Raw genomic sequence first — 19,242 nt, forward strand, 5'->3', positions numbered from 1 at the left:
AGCACACTTGAAGGGTTACTAATACTGTTTAAGAGTTGCGTGGGCACAAAATTGAGGAGTTTTTTCCTGAATGGCCTCGACGACCACAGTTGCATCATATCTAATTCTTAACGGCTTGTTGGTATGGCCGCGTGCATTTAGGAAAGCGGCATTGAGATTCAACCCTTAATGAAGAGCGGATATTCCGTCCTTTTTTTATACAGATTCGAATGAAACCGATGAGAGCTCATTTCACGATACTGGTGTTTGTTGTAGTCGTAATGCAAAGGTGCTCTAATAGCTATTGATGGGAAGTCTAACCGCCTTCCTAGCCTCATAGTGGCTTCGTGAAGGGATCGCTGACGCAAATATAAAGTATCTACCAACCCCGATCTACGTCAAGAGGTGTAGCCATGTGACATAGTCAGCAGTTTCGCGGTACTGCGGACTGACTTCACTCAATAACGCCCTGACAGACTTGACAAGTCCCTGCCTTGGCCCTTTCCGTTTTGAAATTCGCTTTACAACCTTTCGCTTGGAGCTAGGTTCGGGGCGAGGTAACGGTACACGCGGATTGACCCCGGTCGCTGAAGGTACGAACATACGTGAACAAGTAGACGATGTTGTGCTTTAAGCATGGTGTTAATAAGCAGTCTGCAAGCCAACTGAAATGATAAACTTTAGATAGGTGATTCATAGGATTTAACGCGCATTTACTTATCAAGGAACAGGAAATACGCTTAAATAATATGTAGATACTGCAATATTGACATTTTAAAATTAAGAAAGCAGGGCGCTCAATTAAATCCTATTGTAGTCTATATTGTATAGTATAATCAAATACATGATATCGTTTACAAAAGGCGCCTGCTTATTGCGCTGACTACGTACCCTTCTAAAACGCGTCCTTCTGTGTTGTAATTCCGGTAGTGATTCAACGAATTAATCAGGAGACCGTCTCGATCTCAATAAAATCTTTTATTTACTGAAAAGGCTTGTTTCTTTTATCCGCTATCGAACTAATGAAAAAGATCAACAACGATATGACTAGAGATTTACGGAATAAAAAAGTCATACTAACTACGGTTTTGGTTAGGAAGACTTCCGTTACTCTAATGAGGAGCAAATATTTATTTAAAATTAGAAGAAATCGAATACTGCAATGAAATGCAAAATAATTTTCATCTTCTCGAATATGGAAAACTTCAACATTATTTAGTATCTAGATTTAAGCCCACTCCGCGAAATAAGCCATGTGTTATCTGTTTTACTTAGTTTTGACTTTGTATGTTTCTCAAAGGAAATACCGCGCGTGACCAAAAGACACACTAAAAAGCGATGCAAAGGTGTTAACGGTTTTTAAGCAAAAATTAAAAAAAACAATGTTCTATGTTTTATTCAATATGGTCGATATTACTGAACTAAATATGCACTTATTTGATCTACAGTTTCCTGCCACCTTTCTGGTAACGCTATCCTATCATTATAAAACTTCGTTTTCTTTGGATGAAAAATTGTAACAAATGCTTTTTGAGTATTTCTATCAGTACTAAATTAACACTATCCAGGGATTTCTGCCAAGACCGGAACAATGGCAGTCTGATGGCGCAAGATCTGGCTTATACGGCGGATACGTTCAATTCTCACCGAGGCTTATTCAATTTTTGCCAGATAAGTAAAGATGTATGTGGTCAGAGATAGAAGATGATGCTTCTTCTGTTTACTGGAAATAGCCAATTTTTTCAAAGCTTGTTCTAATCTTATTAGTTAATGACAACAGAGGTCACAATTAATCGTCTTTTCCAGGCGGAAACACCTCATAGTGCGTGATTCCTTTTCGATTCCGTCAAACACGTAGCATCGCCCTTCTTGGCATCAGTCCGGACTGATGCCAGACATCGTGAAGCATTTCTTGTCCCTGATCATAATTTTTTCGCTCATTATTGTCATATGTAAAACACTTTTTCTACGCGTGATAAACCAGTTTCAAAAAATTTCGCATACGGAAATAGCCGAGTAAATCTTGTTGCAAACATTGAGCTTTTCTTTGTTGTCAGCTTTTGTCAAGTGGTTTCGATATTAATAATCTAATCGACGTTTAGTTCCTTGGCAGTGTTATGGCTGTCCACGTGTCGGTCTTGCTCAACTTTCGCAATAACTTCATCAGCTCCTTTCGTAACTTGTCGACCATTTTTTTTTATTTCGAAGTTTACAGAGCAGAATGATCTTTGGTTTGTTTTTCTTGATGAGGCATACCTTTCGATTGTTTAGAAATGAACATGTCTTCTCATGTACCTTATAAATAAGAAACGTTGTCATCTGATTTAAATTTCCAACGGACTTGGAGTGTATAGCAATTGCTTATTTTTTTAATTTTATTTTATTTAATGATGTACTTTCGGATGTATCACTTAGACAAAGTTGCTTAATATAGCAAAGCAGTCCAACGATATATATATAGCCACTGTATATATGGACGTACGAACTAGTCCGATAAGCATTCTGCGCTAATTCTAGCATAGTTTTTAAAGCGTTGGGAGTACCTTCTGTACGATTTGCAATAGGCTTAATGTTAAAATAAAGCATTTAGATGGCAAATTCGTGTTAAGAGATCGGTACGCGACTTTTATTGATTTTACACAGCACAAGCACAAATAACGAGTACTTGTTAAATTTACTTCATTTACGATAGCGTTTGTCCTGTGCTCGACTCCGATCTGGATGGATATGAACGTTAACAAACGTGCATTGTGAAACAGTGGTTATCATTTCATCGAACTGGATTAAACCAATAATTAACACTGGTGCGTAGAATTCTTATATGTTCTAGCTTTCGAAGATGAGATATTTTATGAAAAGGGAAGATCTATCGTTATAATTAACCATGTACATACATAGTGGGTTCCTGAATACCAGTATTAAATCCGATTAAGCTATTTAAGGTTTCGCTTGAATTATTTAATCGTTTGTTGCGTTCGTTTTTAGAATATTTCTAAAGGTCATGCAATCTTGTTCCATTTCCACGTAATTAAAAATGGTCCGTCATTGCTTCAGAGATGTTTTCATAGCCTCGCCGTATGTCTGACAACACGTGAAGTATATATAACCATATTCTATCTATAAACTGAATGACCAAAAAAAATTGGTCATTTATTTTAGTACACATTGATTAAGAGCATAGCAAGGCCTCTCGGTGGCTCAAAAGTTATTTCTCTGCGTGTTTCGATGCATAACAGCAGACTTTCGCAATTATAAATAAATTAAATAGAACAATAATAATAGAAATAAACGGTTAACTTTATACTGAATGTCTCATTGACTGGTTAAATAAAATTATCTTTTATGATGGTTGCAAACGGAAAGTGCCATCGCTATACTATCTTATTCATTAGGGCTACTAGCAATAAAGAACAATTATACGGCAAATATGGGGGAGAGATTAACTCAATTGATTGATTACGTTTCTAGAAAGGTGAAAAGCACAGATGAAAAGAACGTACTGAGAAGAAAAGGGTCATTCAGAGTAGATTGATCCAACTCATATTTTGTATTTGTAAAGTAAGCTTTTCGCACAGGAATAGAGTTATGTGCATTACACTTAACAATAACGGAAACTAGCGATTTCTAGCATTTGCGGCTAAATATTCAGTAATAAAAACTACTCTGTCAAAACACATTAAGTTAGTGTGATGAGTTAGCTCTTATTTGTACTTCTTATTATGTTTGTCATTAGCGTCCTATATTTTATGTTCTCCAGTGCCCTTTCTGTGACAGCTATAGTCATGGTGGTATTCTAGGATGCTGATTTCATTGGAGATCAGTTGGTATATATATATATATATATACATTGGACAACTCGTTAGTAATGGACGCAGGTCAAAGGGATTTTGATAACATAGTAATATTACTCAATTTTTTAATGTTTTTACGAAAAAAGAAATCTAGCGACTTGACAAATGATTCCACCGATGAGTGTTCCAAGTTTTTAGTCTGGTCCTGGCGGTGAACATTGTTTCAGAGTGTCTTGGTAGGCTGCTCAAGCCCTGTCGTCCCACAAAACCAATTCAAATCCATGCTCATTATGTCACAGCCGGTGAGTGCGGAGCAGTGCGACTTCCTCCGTGCGATAATGAGGTTTATAAGCATGGGAATACGCCGCCTTCCGTCGCTTTCGAAGGTGCGGAATCTGGACAAATAGTAGTACTATGTGAATGTAACAACTGCTTGTGCCAGCGATGAGGATTGTGTGTGTGTGTGTGTGAATGTATGCATTTGCTATACATTTATTGTGCCATAAGAAAAATTCTATTTTTCACGAAGTTGACGTTCGAATAGATTTCTGAGGGAGCTCAATCAGCCTCTGCGACGGCGCAGCCTTCGAGGTCAGTCTTTGTTGAGGGTAGCTATACTATTAACCTCCTCAGGAGCATGTGCCAATGCTGACATTTCGAAACCAGATTCAGTGAAGTGTCAAGATGGGACTTTCTTTATCGCCCCTGTTTATCTATGCATAAAGAGCCGACATATAAAACATCAGCCAAACAAAGTTCTTTGCGAGTCATTTCTTTTTTTCTTAGAATGTGCATATCGAGAATAGGCTAAGTATCACCGCATACAATCTCGATGCTTCTTACTTTCCAGAACGTTGCAGAAATAAACCCAATAAAATTCACCCAAATCGATTAAATGACAAAATGGTTTTCACACTTAAAATAGTAGATGGAAATAGATCCGGAAATAATGCAGACCCGGTCAGATGTCGCCTATCAGCTGCTAGTACATTTGTATAGCTAACCGTTGCTACCTTAGCAGTTACTTTCATATATTTAACAAATAGAATAAACAGCAAGGGAAAACGAATAGAATAGAAATAGCAAAATACAAGCGTGACACAGAGCAGGTAGTTGGCGTCGGTTGCACAATATTATATAATATCAGCTTGTCTTTAGCGCTTTGTTATTCGAAAGCCGTTAATGCATTTAACGATGGTTTAGTCGATGAGTTTGAAGGTTGGACCTAAATTAGGCAGACACGTCTTGCTAGGCCATCTATTATTTCATTTAATATTGCTATCTATGAATCTTTATAGATTAACATATTTACAATTATGGATTATGAATGGTCCTTGAATATGAAAGACCTTACATATCTAATTAGTTCAATTGCGGTTCTCGATCAGTTAGCCATCAATTTAAATTCTGTGAGTATATTTTACACTAACAATAATGAATACTAAAATAAAAGAACTAAAACTAACTGTATTTTTTAACCGCGAAAAAACGTCGTCTTCGTTCGATTTTAGAAAGTATGCAACAAATTCTCGCTTACACTGTTCACCACAAATTACAAAAGAAATATCATATCTTTATTACTTGAATATGTGGAGTTGTTGGAAAATTATATAATTAGCCTGTATCTTTTCATTTTGTTGTAAACTTTCGAGGTATCAAACTTAAGCCGATAATCAAATTGTCTGTGTGAAATGTATGAATATTGTATATTCTAGGAAAGATAACCTCCATTCATTAGCGATATGCTGATAATTTGAGCACATTTGTCTCTATCGCACACTAAATCCAATGTCTAGATAAAGGATGAAGTGCAAGCCCTAACAATCCAAACAAGGTGCACTGAATCACTCCTGTTGTTTCCTTCTGTGCTTTCGTCGGTCCGTGATTTTCGAGTGATAGATATCATAACTTCAGCATACTCTCCTTTGTGCGTAGCGAAGTAAAGACAAATACATTTGGTATGTTGTCCATATTCGTTTTTGAAAAAAAAAATGTTTTCGGTAGGCGTTGGTGGCTTCTTAGAGCCAAATTACACAAAATTGCCCAACAAGTTTGATGCTTTTTATTGCATCGACTTTAACAAACCTTCATTACATTATACAAGACAATTGCAATCGTTATCTTCATTTATCAAGAGACACTCAGGTAAACTCCTTTTCATATATATTCCAGTCGTTCGGAGTTCGTAAGTTTGTGTTCAGATATTATCCCGCTAATAGCAGGTCATTAAAAAGTTCCTAAGGCCAGCATCGTGCTCAAACCAGACGATGAGGCGCCGATTGTTGTGGTATTGGACTGGCTAGTATTTTTTTTTTACATTCATTAAAGAAAACAACTTTTCTACACCTTTGAAATCAGCACAATGTATCGGCGGAAAAATGTTGAAAATACTAAACTTTAACCACATCTTCAATCTAAATGGATAGCAAACTTCTACGTTATAGCCTTTTTCGCCCTGGGTGCCTCAGTTTGGCATATAACTTTTAATAATCGGACTGCAGCATCTCCAGTTCTATTTGCGACACCGTGCCCAACCCCATCCACTTTATCGAGACAAATTAGTCATGTACGACTTGCATTGATCACACAACCAATCACAACTTCTGTTAAAAAGAAAAAACTTGGTTGGAAGGTGCCCCTGGAACCGTTAATAACAACTGGAAAAACGTCAACACGAATCATATCGTCAGCATTTACAGCGACATCTATAAGAGCAACATCCTTACAATAATTATATCATCGGCAGAATGAACGATTGCTATTATGAAGTTTCCAGTATTTACTGATCTGCTTGGCCATTGGCACCAGCTTAGCACGGTGACACGTTCGCTGCAATCACCGTCAGTGCGGTTGTTACTTAATGGACATTCTCGTGTTACAACCTTCATCGAATCGTTGCCGGGGGACTGGTGGGCGGCTTAGTCGCATATAGTGTTTGTCTCTAATGGCCACCGTCACAGGCAGCGGCAACAGTAACAAATAAAGTAAATTAACCAGCAATTCCCGTTTGTAGCAGCCGCAGCAACCAGGATGTCATTTGCCCGTGCCTGTTTTGCTATTAAACACATCCTATTTTACGTTTTACACGTTTGCTAGAGGCACTTACAATTATTATAAAGGTAATATCGAATAGCAGCCGGCTATTGCCAAATAGACATAACTTTATACGTTCCTCCACAATATAGTTTAAAGAGAGTTCTCCATGAATGCAGTTTTCACAAAAATAAAAAATTGCATATTCAAGTATGACGCTGATGGTCGTCTTGGTGATTCTAAACGGTGGTGCAACATAGATTTTGAACGAAACAAGTTGCTGGTTTCAGTTTAGCATGATTAGCTTAATCAACATTACGCTTTACGTGGAAAAACATGACCTGCCTTCTAGGCACAAACGTTTTGGCCGAATTCCTAAGTGAGACCCTAGCGACTCACAAAAAACTAGTCCGATCCGTGTGTTGTAAGGAATTGCTTTGTATCGGTCAAGTCTCTTAATGAACAGTCTGAAATAAACTGGTCGTATTTCTTAAACGGGAATAGGTTTCAATAACCTTGTAGTGCCAGCGACATGCTGCCTACTCCCTTCCTGCTGGTGATATTCGCTGTCGCCGGTCCATAGCTGCTTCAGCTGTAATAGAAGAAACGTGTGCGATTCTTCATTTGGCTTGCCACTGATTGAATGTGGTTAGAGCGTTAACAAACTTTAATCCTGCAGCGCCAGCTAACGAACGCGGTGTCAATTACGGACGAATCATCCGGGCAGGACACGTAAGAGGAAGAGAAATGGAGAGTGAAAAGCGAGCTGGACACTGTTGTGACTCATATGAGCGCCCAGCGACGTGTACGTAGATCGCGAATGTGCTTGTTCAGTGAGCCAGCGTGCTGTGTATGCGCCTCTAAAAAAGAGTTCGTCGTCATTGCTGCATTCCGTTACATGAACTAGAACAGTACGCGAGAGAACTGTCTCTATTTTTGCGGTGAAGTAATCACCCTCGGAAGCCGGCGCTGGCCCATCATCACACTCGCCACGTCAGGGAACGTACGCGTTCACCAACCAACCACCATTAGCCCCAAAAAGGGACTAGCACGAGCCAAGCCGAATTTAATAGTGCAGTATAGCCACAAGCCGCCGTAAGCAGCTATATGTCTACTGTTAATTGGAGTTTCCTGAGGATGAGTAGCGGCTGCATGTAACGCTTGCTAAAGCACTGATCGGTCCCCATTAGCAAACGATTAATGCCAGCGTTGCAATCCCCACAAATTAGCTTAGAGGTTATGCTTATATATGATGTCGGTTCGAGTGAGCTCATCCAGACAGACCCATATTATTACGGATGTGTTTTGGGCGCGCTTGGTTGGTATTCGATGTGGCTTCGTTTAATAAATGACTTCGGGACGATACGATCTACTGTTAACCTTGTAACTCCCTATGTCAGCTTCTAAATGAAAAAAGAAAGGAAACAAAGAGTTTGACTTAGTGAAAAATTTGTTCACTTGAAAAGTGCCCGCTATATTTTTTGTGGTTTTTTATGCAGCTAACAACGTTCATTATCTGAATCTTGGTGTTTGTTGTTTTACTATGTGTGTGCTGCTACGAACATCAAAAATTTTTCGATGCGTCCCTGAGCTACTAGCATAGACTGGTTGTGCGTCTGAAAAATTCGTGCTGAAACCGGCATGTCTTCATTTAATCCCCCTGGCCGAACTTCGCCTCCACCTCCTACTCCGCCACCCCCGCTAATTGATGTTAGAGACCTGTTAATTAACGCCCTGGATTTTCTACCGAAATTCCCACCTACGTCAGGCAATCCCTCTCGTAACAAGGATGCGTCTTGCTCTTTGCTTCCCCTACCTTCTTCAAATGATGTGTCAGATGTTGAAACAGAAGCTATACTAAGAACTGATGAAACATCTTTAACTATTAAGCCAAACAGAAAAGGCCCTTACAGCGGAACGATAGGAAACAGTAGCACCGCCACCGATAGTACTGCTCCGGGAGTATCTATCGAAGTGGAGGACCCTGCCTACGATGCAGTATATGATGGTGCTGGTCAGAGAGCTGCCAATCTCGTAGAGCTCGTTAGTGCTCCTGCAGACTTTGAAGACTCGCTTGGATTGCCATCTGACAACGTCCCGATAACACCAGCCTGGGGCAGGGGCAGTGAATATGATCAAACAGACACAAACGATGATAATAGTGAAGGACCTTTATCGATGTTTCTTCGACAAGATGCTCCGACTGAACACTTATATTGCGAGCTTTCGCCGAGACATGAGTCTAGATCTAGCGTCAAGGTGACCCAGCTTAACAGTTCAATATATCCCTATTTTATCGAACATTTAATCAATCGACGTTGCTGTATAGTACATACAAAGTTCACTACTTATTTATTTTACAAAATAGAGTAAGCAGAAAACAGCATACTGAACACCTTGAAAATTGCCGATGAGTTAAAAATAAAACTTCTTCAGTCTTTGTGGCGTGATACCAGCAAACCTAGAAATCTGTTCTTTAAACGAAATTTAAAAGAAAAATGTTCTTTAAACAATCAGGGTCTGTTTTTAATTATAGAAACCTGTACGAATGTGTGAATTTCATCGATCATCATTTGTGCTAATATATGTGTGTATTATACATAAGAGGTTACGCTTAATGGGCAGATTGATTTGAGCTAAGGCAGTGCTTAATTTAGGTCTGCTTTTGTTAGTACTTGGTAATATAACTTTCACATTTATAATTGTGTTATTATATAATTGATCGGTACATTTGTCTTCGTAATAGTGCAGCGGTGACGTATTGGCTTACTAATCTCAAGAATATGATTGTAGCCCTGGTTTAAAAACTGGCATAAAAACACTTTGTTTCGTACTAGGGGTTAGCCGTTTTAAACTCTTCTTATTGGCAGTACCGGACGTAAAGCTCAATGCTCGATTATTTGACTGCTGTGTACATCTTAATCTTTGCTTCATGAGGTGTGTTGCCATCATTTTGTATTACTAACTTGAACCTGAATAAATTGACCGTGTGTATTTCTACTGAGCAGATTAGAAGAGATCTTTGAAGTGCGAATATGCAATGCACTTAGAAATCGTAATCTAAAATAAAACTTTTGTCTTTTCTTACCTTAATATTAGATGGCGGTTGCGGAGGTAACATTGGGTGATGCGTTGTCCAATGTAGATGTTTTGGATGAGCTTCCTCTTCCGGATCAGCAACCCTGCATCGAGGCCCTACCATGTTCAATTGTTTATCACGCCAACTTCGACACAAACTTCGAAGATCGGAACGCTTTTGTGACCGGCGTCGCCAAATATATCGAAGAGGCTACCGTGCATTCTGAACTGGTATTTTTATCTTCAAAGAAACACATAGATAAAAATAAATATTTGGCTAGCAAGTCCTTTTATTAAATGAGTATTATCGGTAAATGTCACCAACGCAAAATTCCACAAATATATGTAGCACAATCAGGATATAACACATCGATCTGGAATTATAACCGACATAGGTCACATAGCCATCATTTATATGTGGAAAACGTATACGAACTTAATTTTGCAAACTAAAAGTCTAAACTAAAAGTAAATCTCAAGTTACTCAAACGTGAAGTTGGTTATTACCTGGTTATTTTTTGATACTTTAGAACGAAATGTTAGAGCAAGGAGAGCAGCATGCGGTGATGCTGTATACCTGGCGCTGTTGTTCGAGAGCGATTCCACAGCCGAAAAGTAACGAGCAGCCGAACAGGGTCGAAATCTATCAAAAGACTGTGGAAGTTCTCAAACCAGAAGTGCGAAAACTACTTAATTTCATGTACTTCCAAGTGAGTATTTGATTTAAGATATCAGTTGAATATTTGTACAGTAAAATGTAACACCTAGGGGTTAGGTATATGAAAACTGCGTACATATAATTATAGCAAGTTAACTTCGTTCAGATAGAAAAAGCTTTTTAAGAACGAAAATATATCAAATAACGGAATAGCCGTTGTGAGGATGAGTTGTAGATTTGCTCAAAATATGCGACCTTTTTTGAGAGAACTGTCCGATCACTTTTCGAATCAATTTCTCTCAGTTCAGACGTCTCTGTAGCTATATGACTTTTGCAGAGGTTGTCAGTTTGAAACAGATATTAGGGAATCAAGTAATACAAACTTTCTGAATGTTCTGACCGATTCTGAATTTTCTGTTAAACGCGAGCCTATTACAAACATTAACAGATGTGCCATTGTTTAGTGTGGGATACAAAAAATCATTTTATTTGTAAAAGTAGCCATTCAAGAGAGCTCTTATATGATGATGTAAACTGGAGGCAAATGTCATATTTGATTTTAACTTATGTTTTATGTGCGATTTTCTTTACACATGGGCTACTATAAAAGCTGATCGCTAATGCAATGGGAATTACGTTTCTTTTCACTATCTAACATACATCTCATATGTGTTCCCAGAGGTCGTAGGAAAATATAATTGACAGTGATTAACATGATAGCGGTATAATGTTTTTTGTTTGGTCTTTAGCGTAAGGCGATTGAGCGATTCACAGCCGAGGTGAAACGGCTCTGTCATACGGAAAAACGTAAAGACTTTGTGTCAGAAGCATACCTGCTTACCCTCGGCAAATTTATCAACATGTTCGCTGTTCTTGACGAGCTCAAAAACATGAAATCTTCTGTAAAGAATGACTATGCTACCTACAGGAGAGCCGCGCAATTCCTTAAAGTGTTGGCGGATTCACAACAACTTCAGGAATCACAAAACCTATCAATGTTCCTGGCCACCCAGAATAAGATCCGCGACCAACTAAAGGAGGCTCTTGAGAAGATCCCCGGATATGAGGAGCTACTGGCGGACATTCTGCACACATCGGTACACATGTTAGAGACGCATATGTACATGTTACCATCAGAGAAACACATGCTCGTCAAAGTCCTTGGGTTCGGCTCATTTCTCATTGATGGAAACGTGGCTAATATAAACAAACTGGATCAGAAGAAACGAGTGTCCATTGCCAAAATGGACCGCATATTGAAGAACCTTGAAATGGTGCCACTATTCGGTGACATGCAGATTTCGCCTTTCCACTACATTAAACACTCGGCTCACTTTGACGCGAAAAATTGGCCTTTGTCATCTTCGACGAATCCATCGCCGCAAAGTGACCTACTGAAAAATCTGCAGCCGATCCGCGATGAATATGCGCGTTATATTAGTGAGTTGGCTCGCCACTCAAACGAAGTGACCACCACGGTTAAGGAGTCACCTCGCACTGATGATGAAAATCGTGAGCTCTCGGAGTTGGCTTTATCGGGACTGCAGCTGCTGTCCAACTGGACTTGTCATGTTACGGAGCTATACTCGTGGAAATTGATGCACCCTACAGATCCTACCCTTAACAAACAATACTGTCCTCCAGACGCTGAAGAGTATGAACGGGCAACCCGATATAACTACTCACCCGATGAAAAGTTCGCTCTCATCGAGGTAATCGCAATGATTAAGGGACTTCAGGTACTTATGAGCCGTATGGAAACAGTATTTACCGATGCTGCGCGCCGGCATGTTTACTTCGAGCTTCAACAGTTCGTCCAGTTGAATCTCAGGGAACCACTACGGAAAGCCGTGAAAAATAAAAAGGAAGTAGTCAGATCTATTGTGCAGTCTGTACGAGAGACATGCGCCGACTGGATGCGTGGCTATGAGCCAAGCGAAGACCCGGCGCTCAAGGGGAAAAAGGATGCCGAATACGAAATTAAGGCACCTAGACGAAACGTAGGACCTTCAAGTACTCAGTTATATATGGTTCGTACAATGTTGGAAAGTTTGGTCGCAGACAAAAGCGGAACCAAACGTAGTCTTCGAAAAGACTTGGACGCCGCGTCCTTGGCTGATATCGAAAAGTTCCATAAGCAATCATTTTATTGGAATTATTTGCTTAATTTCTCGCAGACATTGCAGGAATGTTGTGATTTGTCCCAGCTGTGGTACCGCGAGTTCTATCTTGAGATGACAATGGGTAGACGGATCCAGTTTCCCATAGAAATGTCTCTTCCGTGGATCCTTACGGACCACATATTGACGACGAAAAACCCTGCCATGATGGAGTGCGTTCTATATCCGCTCGACCTGTATAATGATTCAGCTTTCTACGCGCTGACCAAGTTCAAAAAGCAGTTCCTTTACGACGAAGTCGAAGCCGAGGTTAATTTGTGCTTCGATCAATTCGCCTATAAATTGTCGGATCAAATCTTCGCGTATTATAAACACTTAGCAGGCAGTATTTTGCTCGACAAGAGGTAATGAACGAAACCGTTAGGTATTTTTATGGCTTTAAGTGTTAAGTAGTTCTTTTACACGTATTATTACTGTCAGTAATCGTCAAACCGTAGACCAGTTAACCGACCGATACCAAAGGCAGCAAACAAATAAAACGTAATAGAACAAGGATTCACGTTACGAAGGCGGTTTTGGGTCTCCCCTTTGAGCCGGCATATTTAAAATGTCCGTTTGCCCAAAAGTAGCATTCTTTATAGAGCAAATTGGACGACTATCTCTAATATATATTTTAGCTTATGATTGACTTGGTCTATACGGTTAGTAAATTTTTGTCTATTCTGTAATCTGAAACAAGAAAGAAGATTATAGAAAGGGTAGGCTAAGCGGAGAAGATAAATTTCCTTCTTTAATATAAAGAATTGAGTACTAGTAAACATCTTCATTTATTAGTGGGCCGTGAAATATTGGGTTAGGTTACTTTTGTTTCTATCAGGTTGTCCGCCAAACGAAACGTTTTAATGATCAGGTTCTAGGTGTTCCGCTTCCTTTTTTAACTATTTATGTCGCATTAATTCTTGTCGGTTTCTGTTCCCTGCAGGTTCCGTGCGGAATGTATGATCCAGGCTGGTGGAACATCGTTCCCTTATCCACAGGCGAATCGTTACGAAACTCTTCTGAAGCAACGACACGTACAGCTGCTTGGCCGATCCATCGACCTCAATCGACTTATCGCACAACGCGTTAATGATGCTATGCTTAAAAGCCTTAATCTTGCCATTCAAAGGTATACATTCTACATTTCAGAACGCGACAAAATATTTGCCCCTCGTCATATCACAACCTGTTTGCTAAATCGATCGTTTAAACGCAGCAAATAAAAATTCTAGAGAAAATTGTCTGTTTTGGCTAAAGTATGAAGACTAGATCTTAAGAGAGAATAGGATCTGTGCAACTTTAAGCAGTTGCTGTGTGCTACACATTTCCTTTAGTAAACTTACTTCTTCAGTATATTTCTTCTTTGCAGATTCGAATCATCAAATATCACCGGCATCGTAGAACTCGAGGCGCTGCTGTCGATAAATCGGCTGGCGCACCAACTACTTTCCAAGCATCTTCAACTGGACTCATTTGATGCGCAGCTTCGTGAGGCTAATCACAACGTTTTGGCTCCGTATGGTCGGATTTGTCTACACACGTTCTGGGAGCTCAATTATGAATTTCTTCCTAATTACTGCTACAATGCCGCTACAAATAGGTATGAAAAGGAGATAATGACAAGACGACGTAATTATTGTATGTGGCCTTAGGGCATTACGAGACACTGCTCTACTGTTTAATCGTACAAACAAATTTATGGGTACAAATAACGGTTTTATTACTATTTTCAACTAAGCCACTGCCTGAAATGAACTTTCCTAATCGAAAGACCATAGAAGATTTAGGTTGCTGGTAATTTTTTCACTTCCGCGTGTACGATAATGAGTAGTGAGGAATAGATCTATTTGTCGTTTCACCTGCACCGGTCTTCTTTTCGCTGGATAGCTCTTTTCATTGATACCATTTGTACGGCAAACGGTACGTACGACGCGATAATGTAAGCAGCAAGCAAACTAAATATTTAACAATAAGGGTAATATCTATTGTGATGTGCTAGTAGCAGATCCATCAAATTAATTCACAAACCTTGATAAAGAGCAAAACTGATTGTAGCTAATACCCCGTAAACTATTTGTTTCGACTGTACTTCGTGTTCCAGGTTCGTCCCTGTGAATATCCGTGGGCCGATGAGTTTCGGCCAGAAACTTGAGCGGGAAAAGCCACCATCAGCCCAACCACACTGTTTGTACGGAAGCAAAAGTTTGAACGTCGCTTACACAGCTATTTTTGCCGTCTATGCCAAGTTTATCGGGCCACCACACCTTCGCTCTCTCTGCCGCCTTCTCGGATACCAGGTAGCAATCATGTACCCTACTTAGGACTTACGTAAAGCAACCGAAACCTGCAAACTTAAAGATTCAAAAATACACTCGGAAACCTACATAAACGGAAATACAAAAATTCTACAAGACACAAAGATGCCTGACGCGCAGAACACTTAGTTGACACATTGAACCTATACGGTGTAAGGAAACTGACAACTAATTTGTGTCAGAATTTATTCAAACAGACCTTTTTAGTGAAAGCTAATATTTTCGGGACGAGCCTTGCTACAATTTAGTTCATCGAATAGCAGAACTTGCATGCTCTTTCTCTAAACACATCATGTGGAGCATAAGCTGCGGCCAACGGCGTACATAATTCGAAAACTCAACGGTGCCCCTCTGAAGCGTCACTGCAACGGTTATGTGTATACACTAGCCGAATTGACCACCAATTGTTTAAATGTGTGTTTCACTTTTAGGGAATCGCGGTAGTCATGGAAGAACTACTTAAGGTCGTTAAATCTCTCATCCAGGGCACAATTCTACAGTATGCCAAGACATTAAAAAATGTCATGCCCAAGGTGAATGAAATAAATCTATTGACTGAACTAACGATAAATTTTGCAACGCGTACAAACAACTTTGCATCACAGCACCAAAAAATAAATATCTCGATTTGATTTGAAAGGAACCATCCAAAGAACGTCATTAACCTAGGCTTAATTGAATTACTGAAGCACGTTTTTTACGCTACTTTTCACAGGTTTGTCGTCTACCGCGATATGATTATGGCTCACCTGGAATTCTTGGTTATTATCAGGCTCAGCTAAACGACATTGTACAGTTCCCTGATGTCAAAATGGATATGTTCCAGAGCTTCAGAGAGGTTCGTTTGGATCGCAACACAGTTAGCCTTGACAATGGCATTTTTTTCATATGTAAATACAGTCAACTTCTGGAATTATATATTTAAGAATTAATTAAGCTGGCTACCATTCAGCTTAACATGTATTACTGTTTTCGAATCTGCTTAATATTTTCGACGTCGTACTGCTTAATACGACCATTCTGGTTAGGTGCACTCCATATGAAGTTTTTGTAACTCTTAGAATACTTCTATGCGCATCCTAAATAAAATATTCTTAGAAAATTACATAAAGGTTTATATTATGATGTCTGTCCTGCACTAGTCGCTGATTCCATGTCACTATAGGTAGTCTTCTAACGGATCTATGATCATCGCGCTTTATTTGATAGGTAGGCAATGCGCTACTTTTGTGTATGCTAGTCGAGCAACTGTTGTCACAGGAAGAGGTGTGCGATCTGCAGCATGCCGCTCCATTCCAAAACATTCTGCCTACACCGCACTGCAAAGATGGCGAAAAGCAAGAGACCAAACTGAAAAGGCAGGAGCAGAAGTACGCCAGTTTGCAAGTTGTGCCAACCATCGAAAAATTGGCCAGTCCGAAACAAGCAGCGATTGCCAAAGAAGGTGATCTCCTTACCAAGGAGCGACTGTGTTGTGGCCTCAGCGTTTTCGAAGTGATCCTAGGCCGAGTACGATCATTCCTGGATGACCCGATTTGGACCGGCGGGCCGCCACAGAATGGAGTTATGAATATTGATGAGTGCGACGAGTTCCACAGGTTTGTATTGTGGTCCTGTATTCGTGCAGTCTAAGGTGACATTCGTACGTCTCTTTTCTTGAAATGCTCACCATAACCATAATATATATAACTATATATATATATATATAACATGGTAAGTGTTGTTCGCGGCAAAATCGAGCTGTCTGTAACGTGTTCATATTGCCGTGCATTCTGTGCCTCATTCATTATCTCGACGCCAGGTCCAGTTTTTCATTTTACGTCAAAGAACTAGATTTCAAGAATTTTCAGCCAAACGGACTGCCTTGTTTCACTCTTGCTGCATTCAATCCATTTAACTTCGTTTAACACGCGTTTTATCGTTGTGTGCTATAGATTGTGGTCGGCTCTCCAGTTCGTCTATTGCATCCCGGTGGGCGAAAACGAGTTTACTGTCGAACAGCTCTTTGGAGAAGGGCTCAATTGGGCGGGATGTGTAATGATTGCTCTTCTTGGTCAGCAGCGTCGCTTCGAGGCGCTCGACTTCTGCTATCACATACTCAAGGTACAGCGAGTCGATGGCAAAGACGAGTTGGTGAAACAGATCCCACTCAAAAAGATGGTGGATCGCATACGCCGCTTTCAAGTTTTAAATTCGCAAATTTTTGCCATTTTGAATAAGTTTCTTAAGAATGAGGCCTCCGAGGGATTCCCACCTGTAGAACATGTCCGTTGTTATCCACCACCGGTGCATCAGAGCCAACAAAACCGAGCCAACCAGCCTGCTACAATATATATGCGCTCCGATCAGCTCGTCTACAATAAGTAGAAAAGCGTTAAAGTACTGAAAAGTAGCAAAAAAAGCCATTAAACTCATAGTACGTACAACACCGTCAATAACTATCATAAAAAATAAAGTCATAGCTGGGTAACATTGAATATCATAACAGAAATTAATTAAAATATGGCGCCAAATTTGAACGTGTTCTTTTCGCAAAAATCTGTTTGCCGTGCAGGAGGGCCTTAAAATGCACAGTGACGGGATATCTACACTGAGCAGTGCTGATCTGCGAAACGATTTCCAGCGCAATAACAAAACTTGCGAATCAAATGCTAGGCTCAGACATACACACAGAGACGCTGATGATACGGGGTGACGAATACGAATAAGACAACTTAAAAGCACAACTCCATCTTGTACAGATTATACGTAACGAGATGAGCCTTTAACAAAACGTCGAGCTCGTTACGATGAGAAAAAAGGTGAATTAATATAATTGTAATGATACGAACTGCAGTTCATGTCCGCAGGTTCTCTTCTAGTGTTCATTTCTATGGTGTCACGAGGTGCAACCTTACTCTTACATAGGTGGGGAAGCCGTGAGCTGGCATTGGCTTTGATTATGTGGATATTAATGTCAAAGGATGGCTTTGTGCTACCTCTTAGTGCTTAAGTGAGTAACTAATACCGATTGTACAACCCATCGATTACTATCACATTATACTGATATGCAATAGAACAGGCGGGCTCAATTTAAGAACGTTTTTACTGTTCTTTATGCCCTATAAAAGATATCACTATGGAGACGAGAAAATAACTTTTCGACGAAAACTCAACTTCTATTATTGTGGATTTATAAAGTATAAATATATAGTAATATCTGTAGCTTAGCTGGCGTACGTCGAACATATGAAGGTGTTCAGATTGTGTGTATATATACATACGCATGTATTCGTGAGAAAAAGAGATAATTTATCAAAGTCTCAATGCTACTCAAAATGATATCAGTAATTGTGAAACAATAGAAATGACAGACATTATTTCAGTGTTCTTTTTCTCTTTCTAGAATTAAGGTACTTTACGTTTTTCATTACAGTAAGAATATAACTATAATTTACTTAATTGTGTGTTAACATATGGTAGGGCAAATCGGAGCGGTGCTTACATTATCTGGCGAGCTGATTTACTGTATTGTAAATGATGATTTTGAAATATGAAGCACGGAAAAGTATTCTTGCCAAAAGAACCACACGCATCTGAGATCCGGCCTTGTTGTAGATTCATGGACAGTACTATAACACCTTGCTTGCACAATGTCTTATTCTGTCGCAAGTCGTTCAAAATGATAAAGGCCTACTGTGTGTGGAACTTCATTCTACAACAGGTTACCAAGTACTCAACAATGTCTAGCAAACACTGTCGAAATTAGCTATTTGACGAGATGACACGATGCAAATGTGAATGCGCGAAGGCAGGTTCTAGTGGCGCAATCGGTAATGATAATAAAAAAACGAGGCTTCCTCTTTACCTCCGTGTGTATCAGTCAACGAACGAGTTAGCGTTCAATGTATCCACAAGATTTGGCCGGCTTATTTTTATTTATCATTATAATAATAACAATTATTACCACTATCACTGTTATTATTATAAATAGAGAGGACAACGTGTACGCATCAATGTTTAGACGCACGAAACACAATTCAAACTATTGAAAAAATCTGCTATTCTGCGCAATATTTCCGTCCTCGTACCTTCTGTAAGATAAACTATGTTATACATATTATATTAAGTTCAATAAAGTCGAAAAGTATACATAGAACAGAAGCGCTTGGCACTCTATTCGTTCGTCTTGATTTCCATTTAAGGTTTGTCACTTAGGCAAGCCTGTCAATTCAACTTGGTTCGCGCGC

General features: G+C 39.6%; 1 protein-coding gene across 4 annotated transcripts; it reads left to right on the plus strand.

Annotated features, from left to right (window-relative positions):
- The first annotated feature begins 4,173 nt into the window (after positions 1–4,173).
- Positions 4,174–19,171, plus strand: Cyfip (Cytoplasmic FMR1-interacting protein Sra-1). Of its 4 annotated transcripts, none has more exons than XM_022792488.2 (11): positions 4,174–4,361; positions 9,903–10,112; positions 10,412–10,591; positions 11,289–13,063; positions 13,642–13,827; positions 14,068–14,298; positions 14,800–14,995; positions 15,445–15,546; positions 15,729–15,851; positions 16,223–16,611; positions 16,948–19,171. In XM_022792488.2, the coding sequence occupies exons 2-11, from the start codon at positions 9,903–9,905 to the stop codon at positions 17,378–17,380; spliced, it is 3,825 nt and encodes a 1,274-aa protein (XP_022648223.1). In that variant the 5' UTR covers positions 4,174–4,361; the 3' UTR covers positions 17,381–19,171. The 4 variants fall into 4 exon arrangements, with proteins under 4 accessions (XP_022648223.1, XP_086838205.1, XP_022648222.1 ...); XM_086982079.1 differs by lacking the exon at positions 4,174–4,361 and adding an exon at positions 7,630–7,898; XM_022792487.2 differs by lacking the exon at positions 4,174–4,361 and adding an exon at positions 7,905–9,062.
- The last annotated feature ends 71 nt before the right edge of the window (positions 19,172–19,242 follow it).

The sequence above is a fragment of the Varroa destructor genome, unplaced genomic scaffold (assembly GCF_002443255.2).
Source record: "Varroa destructor unplaced genomic scaffold, Vdes_3.0 BEIS01000002.1, whole genome shotgun sequence".
Lineage (NCBI taxonomy): Eukaryota > Metazoa > Arthropoda > Arachnida > Mesostigmata > Varroidae > Varroa > Varroa destructor.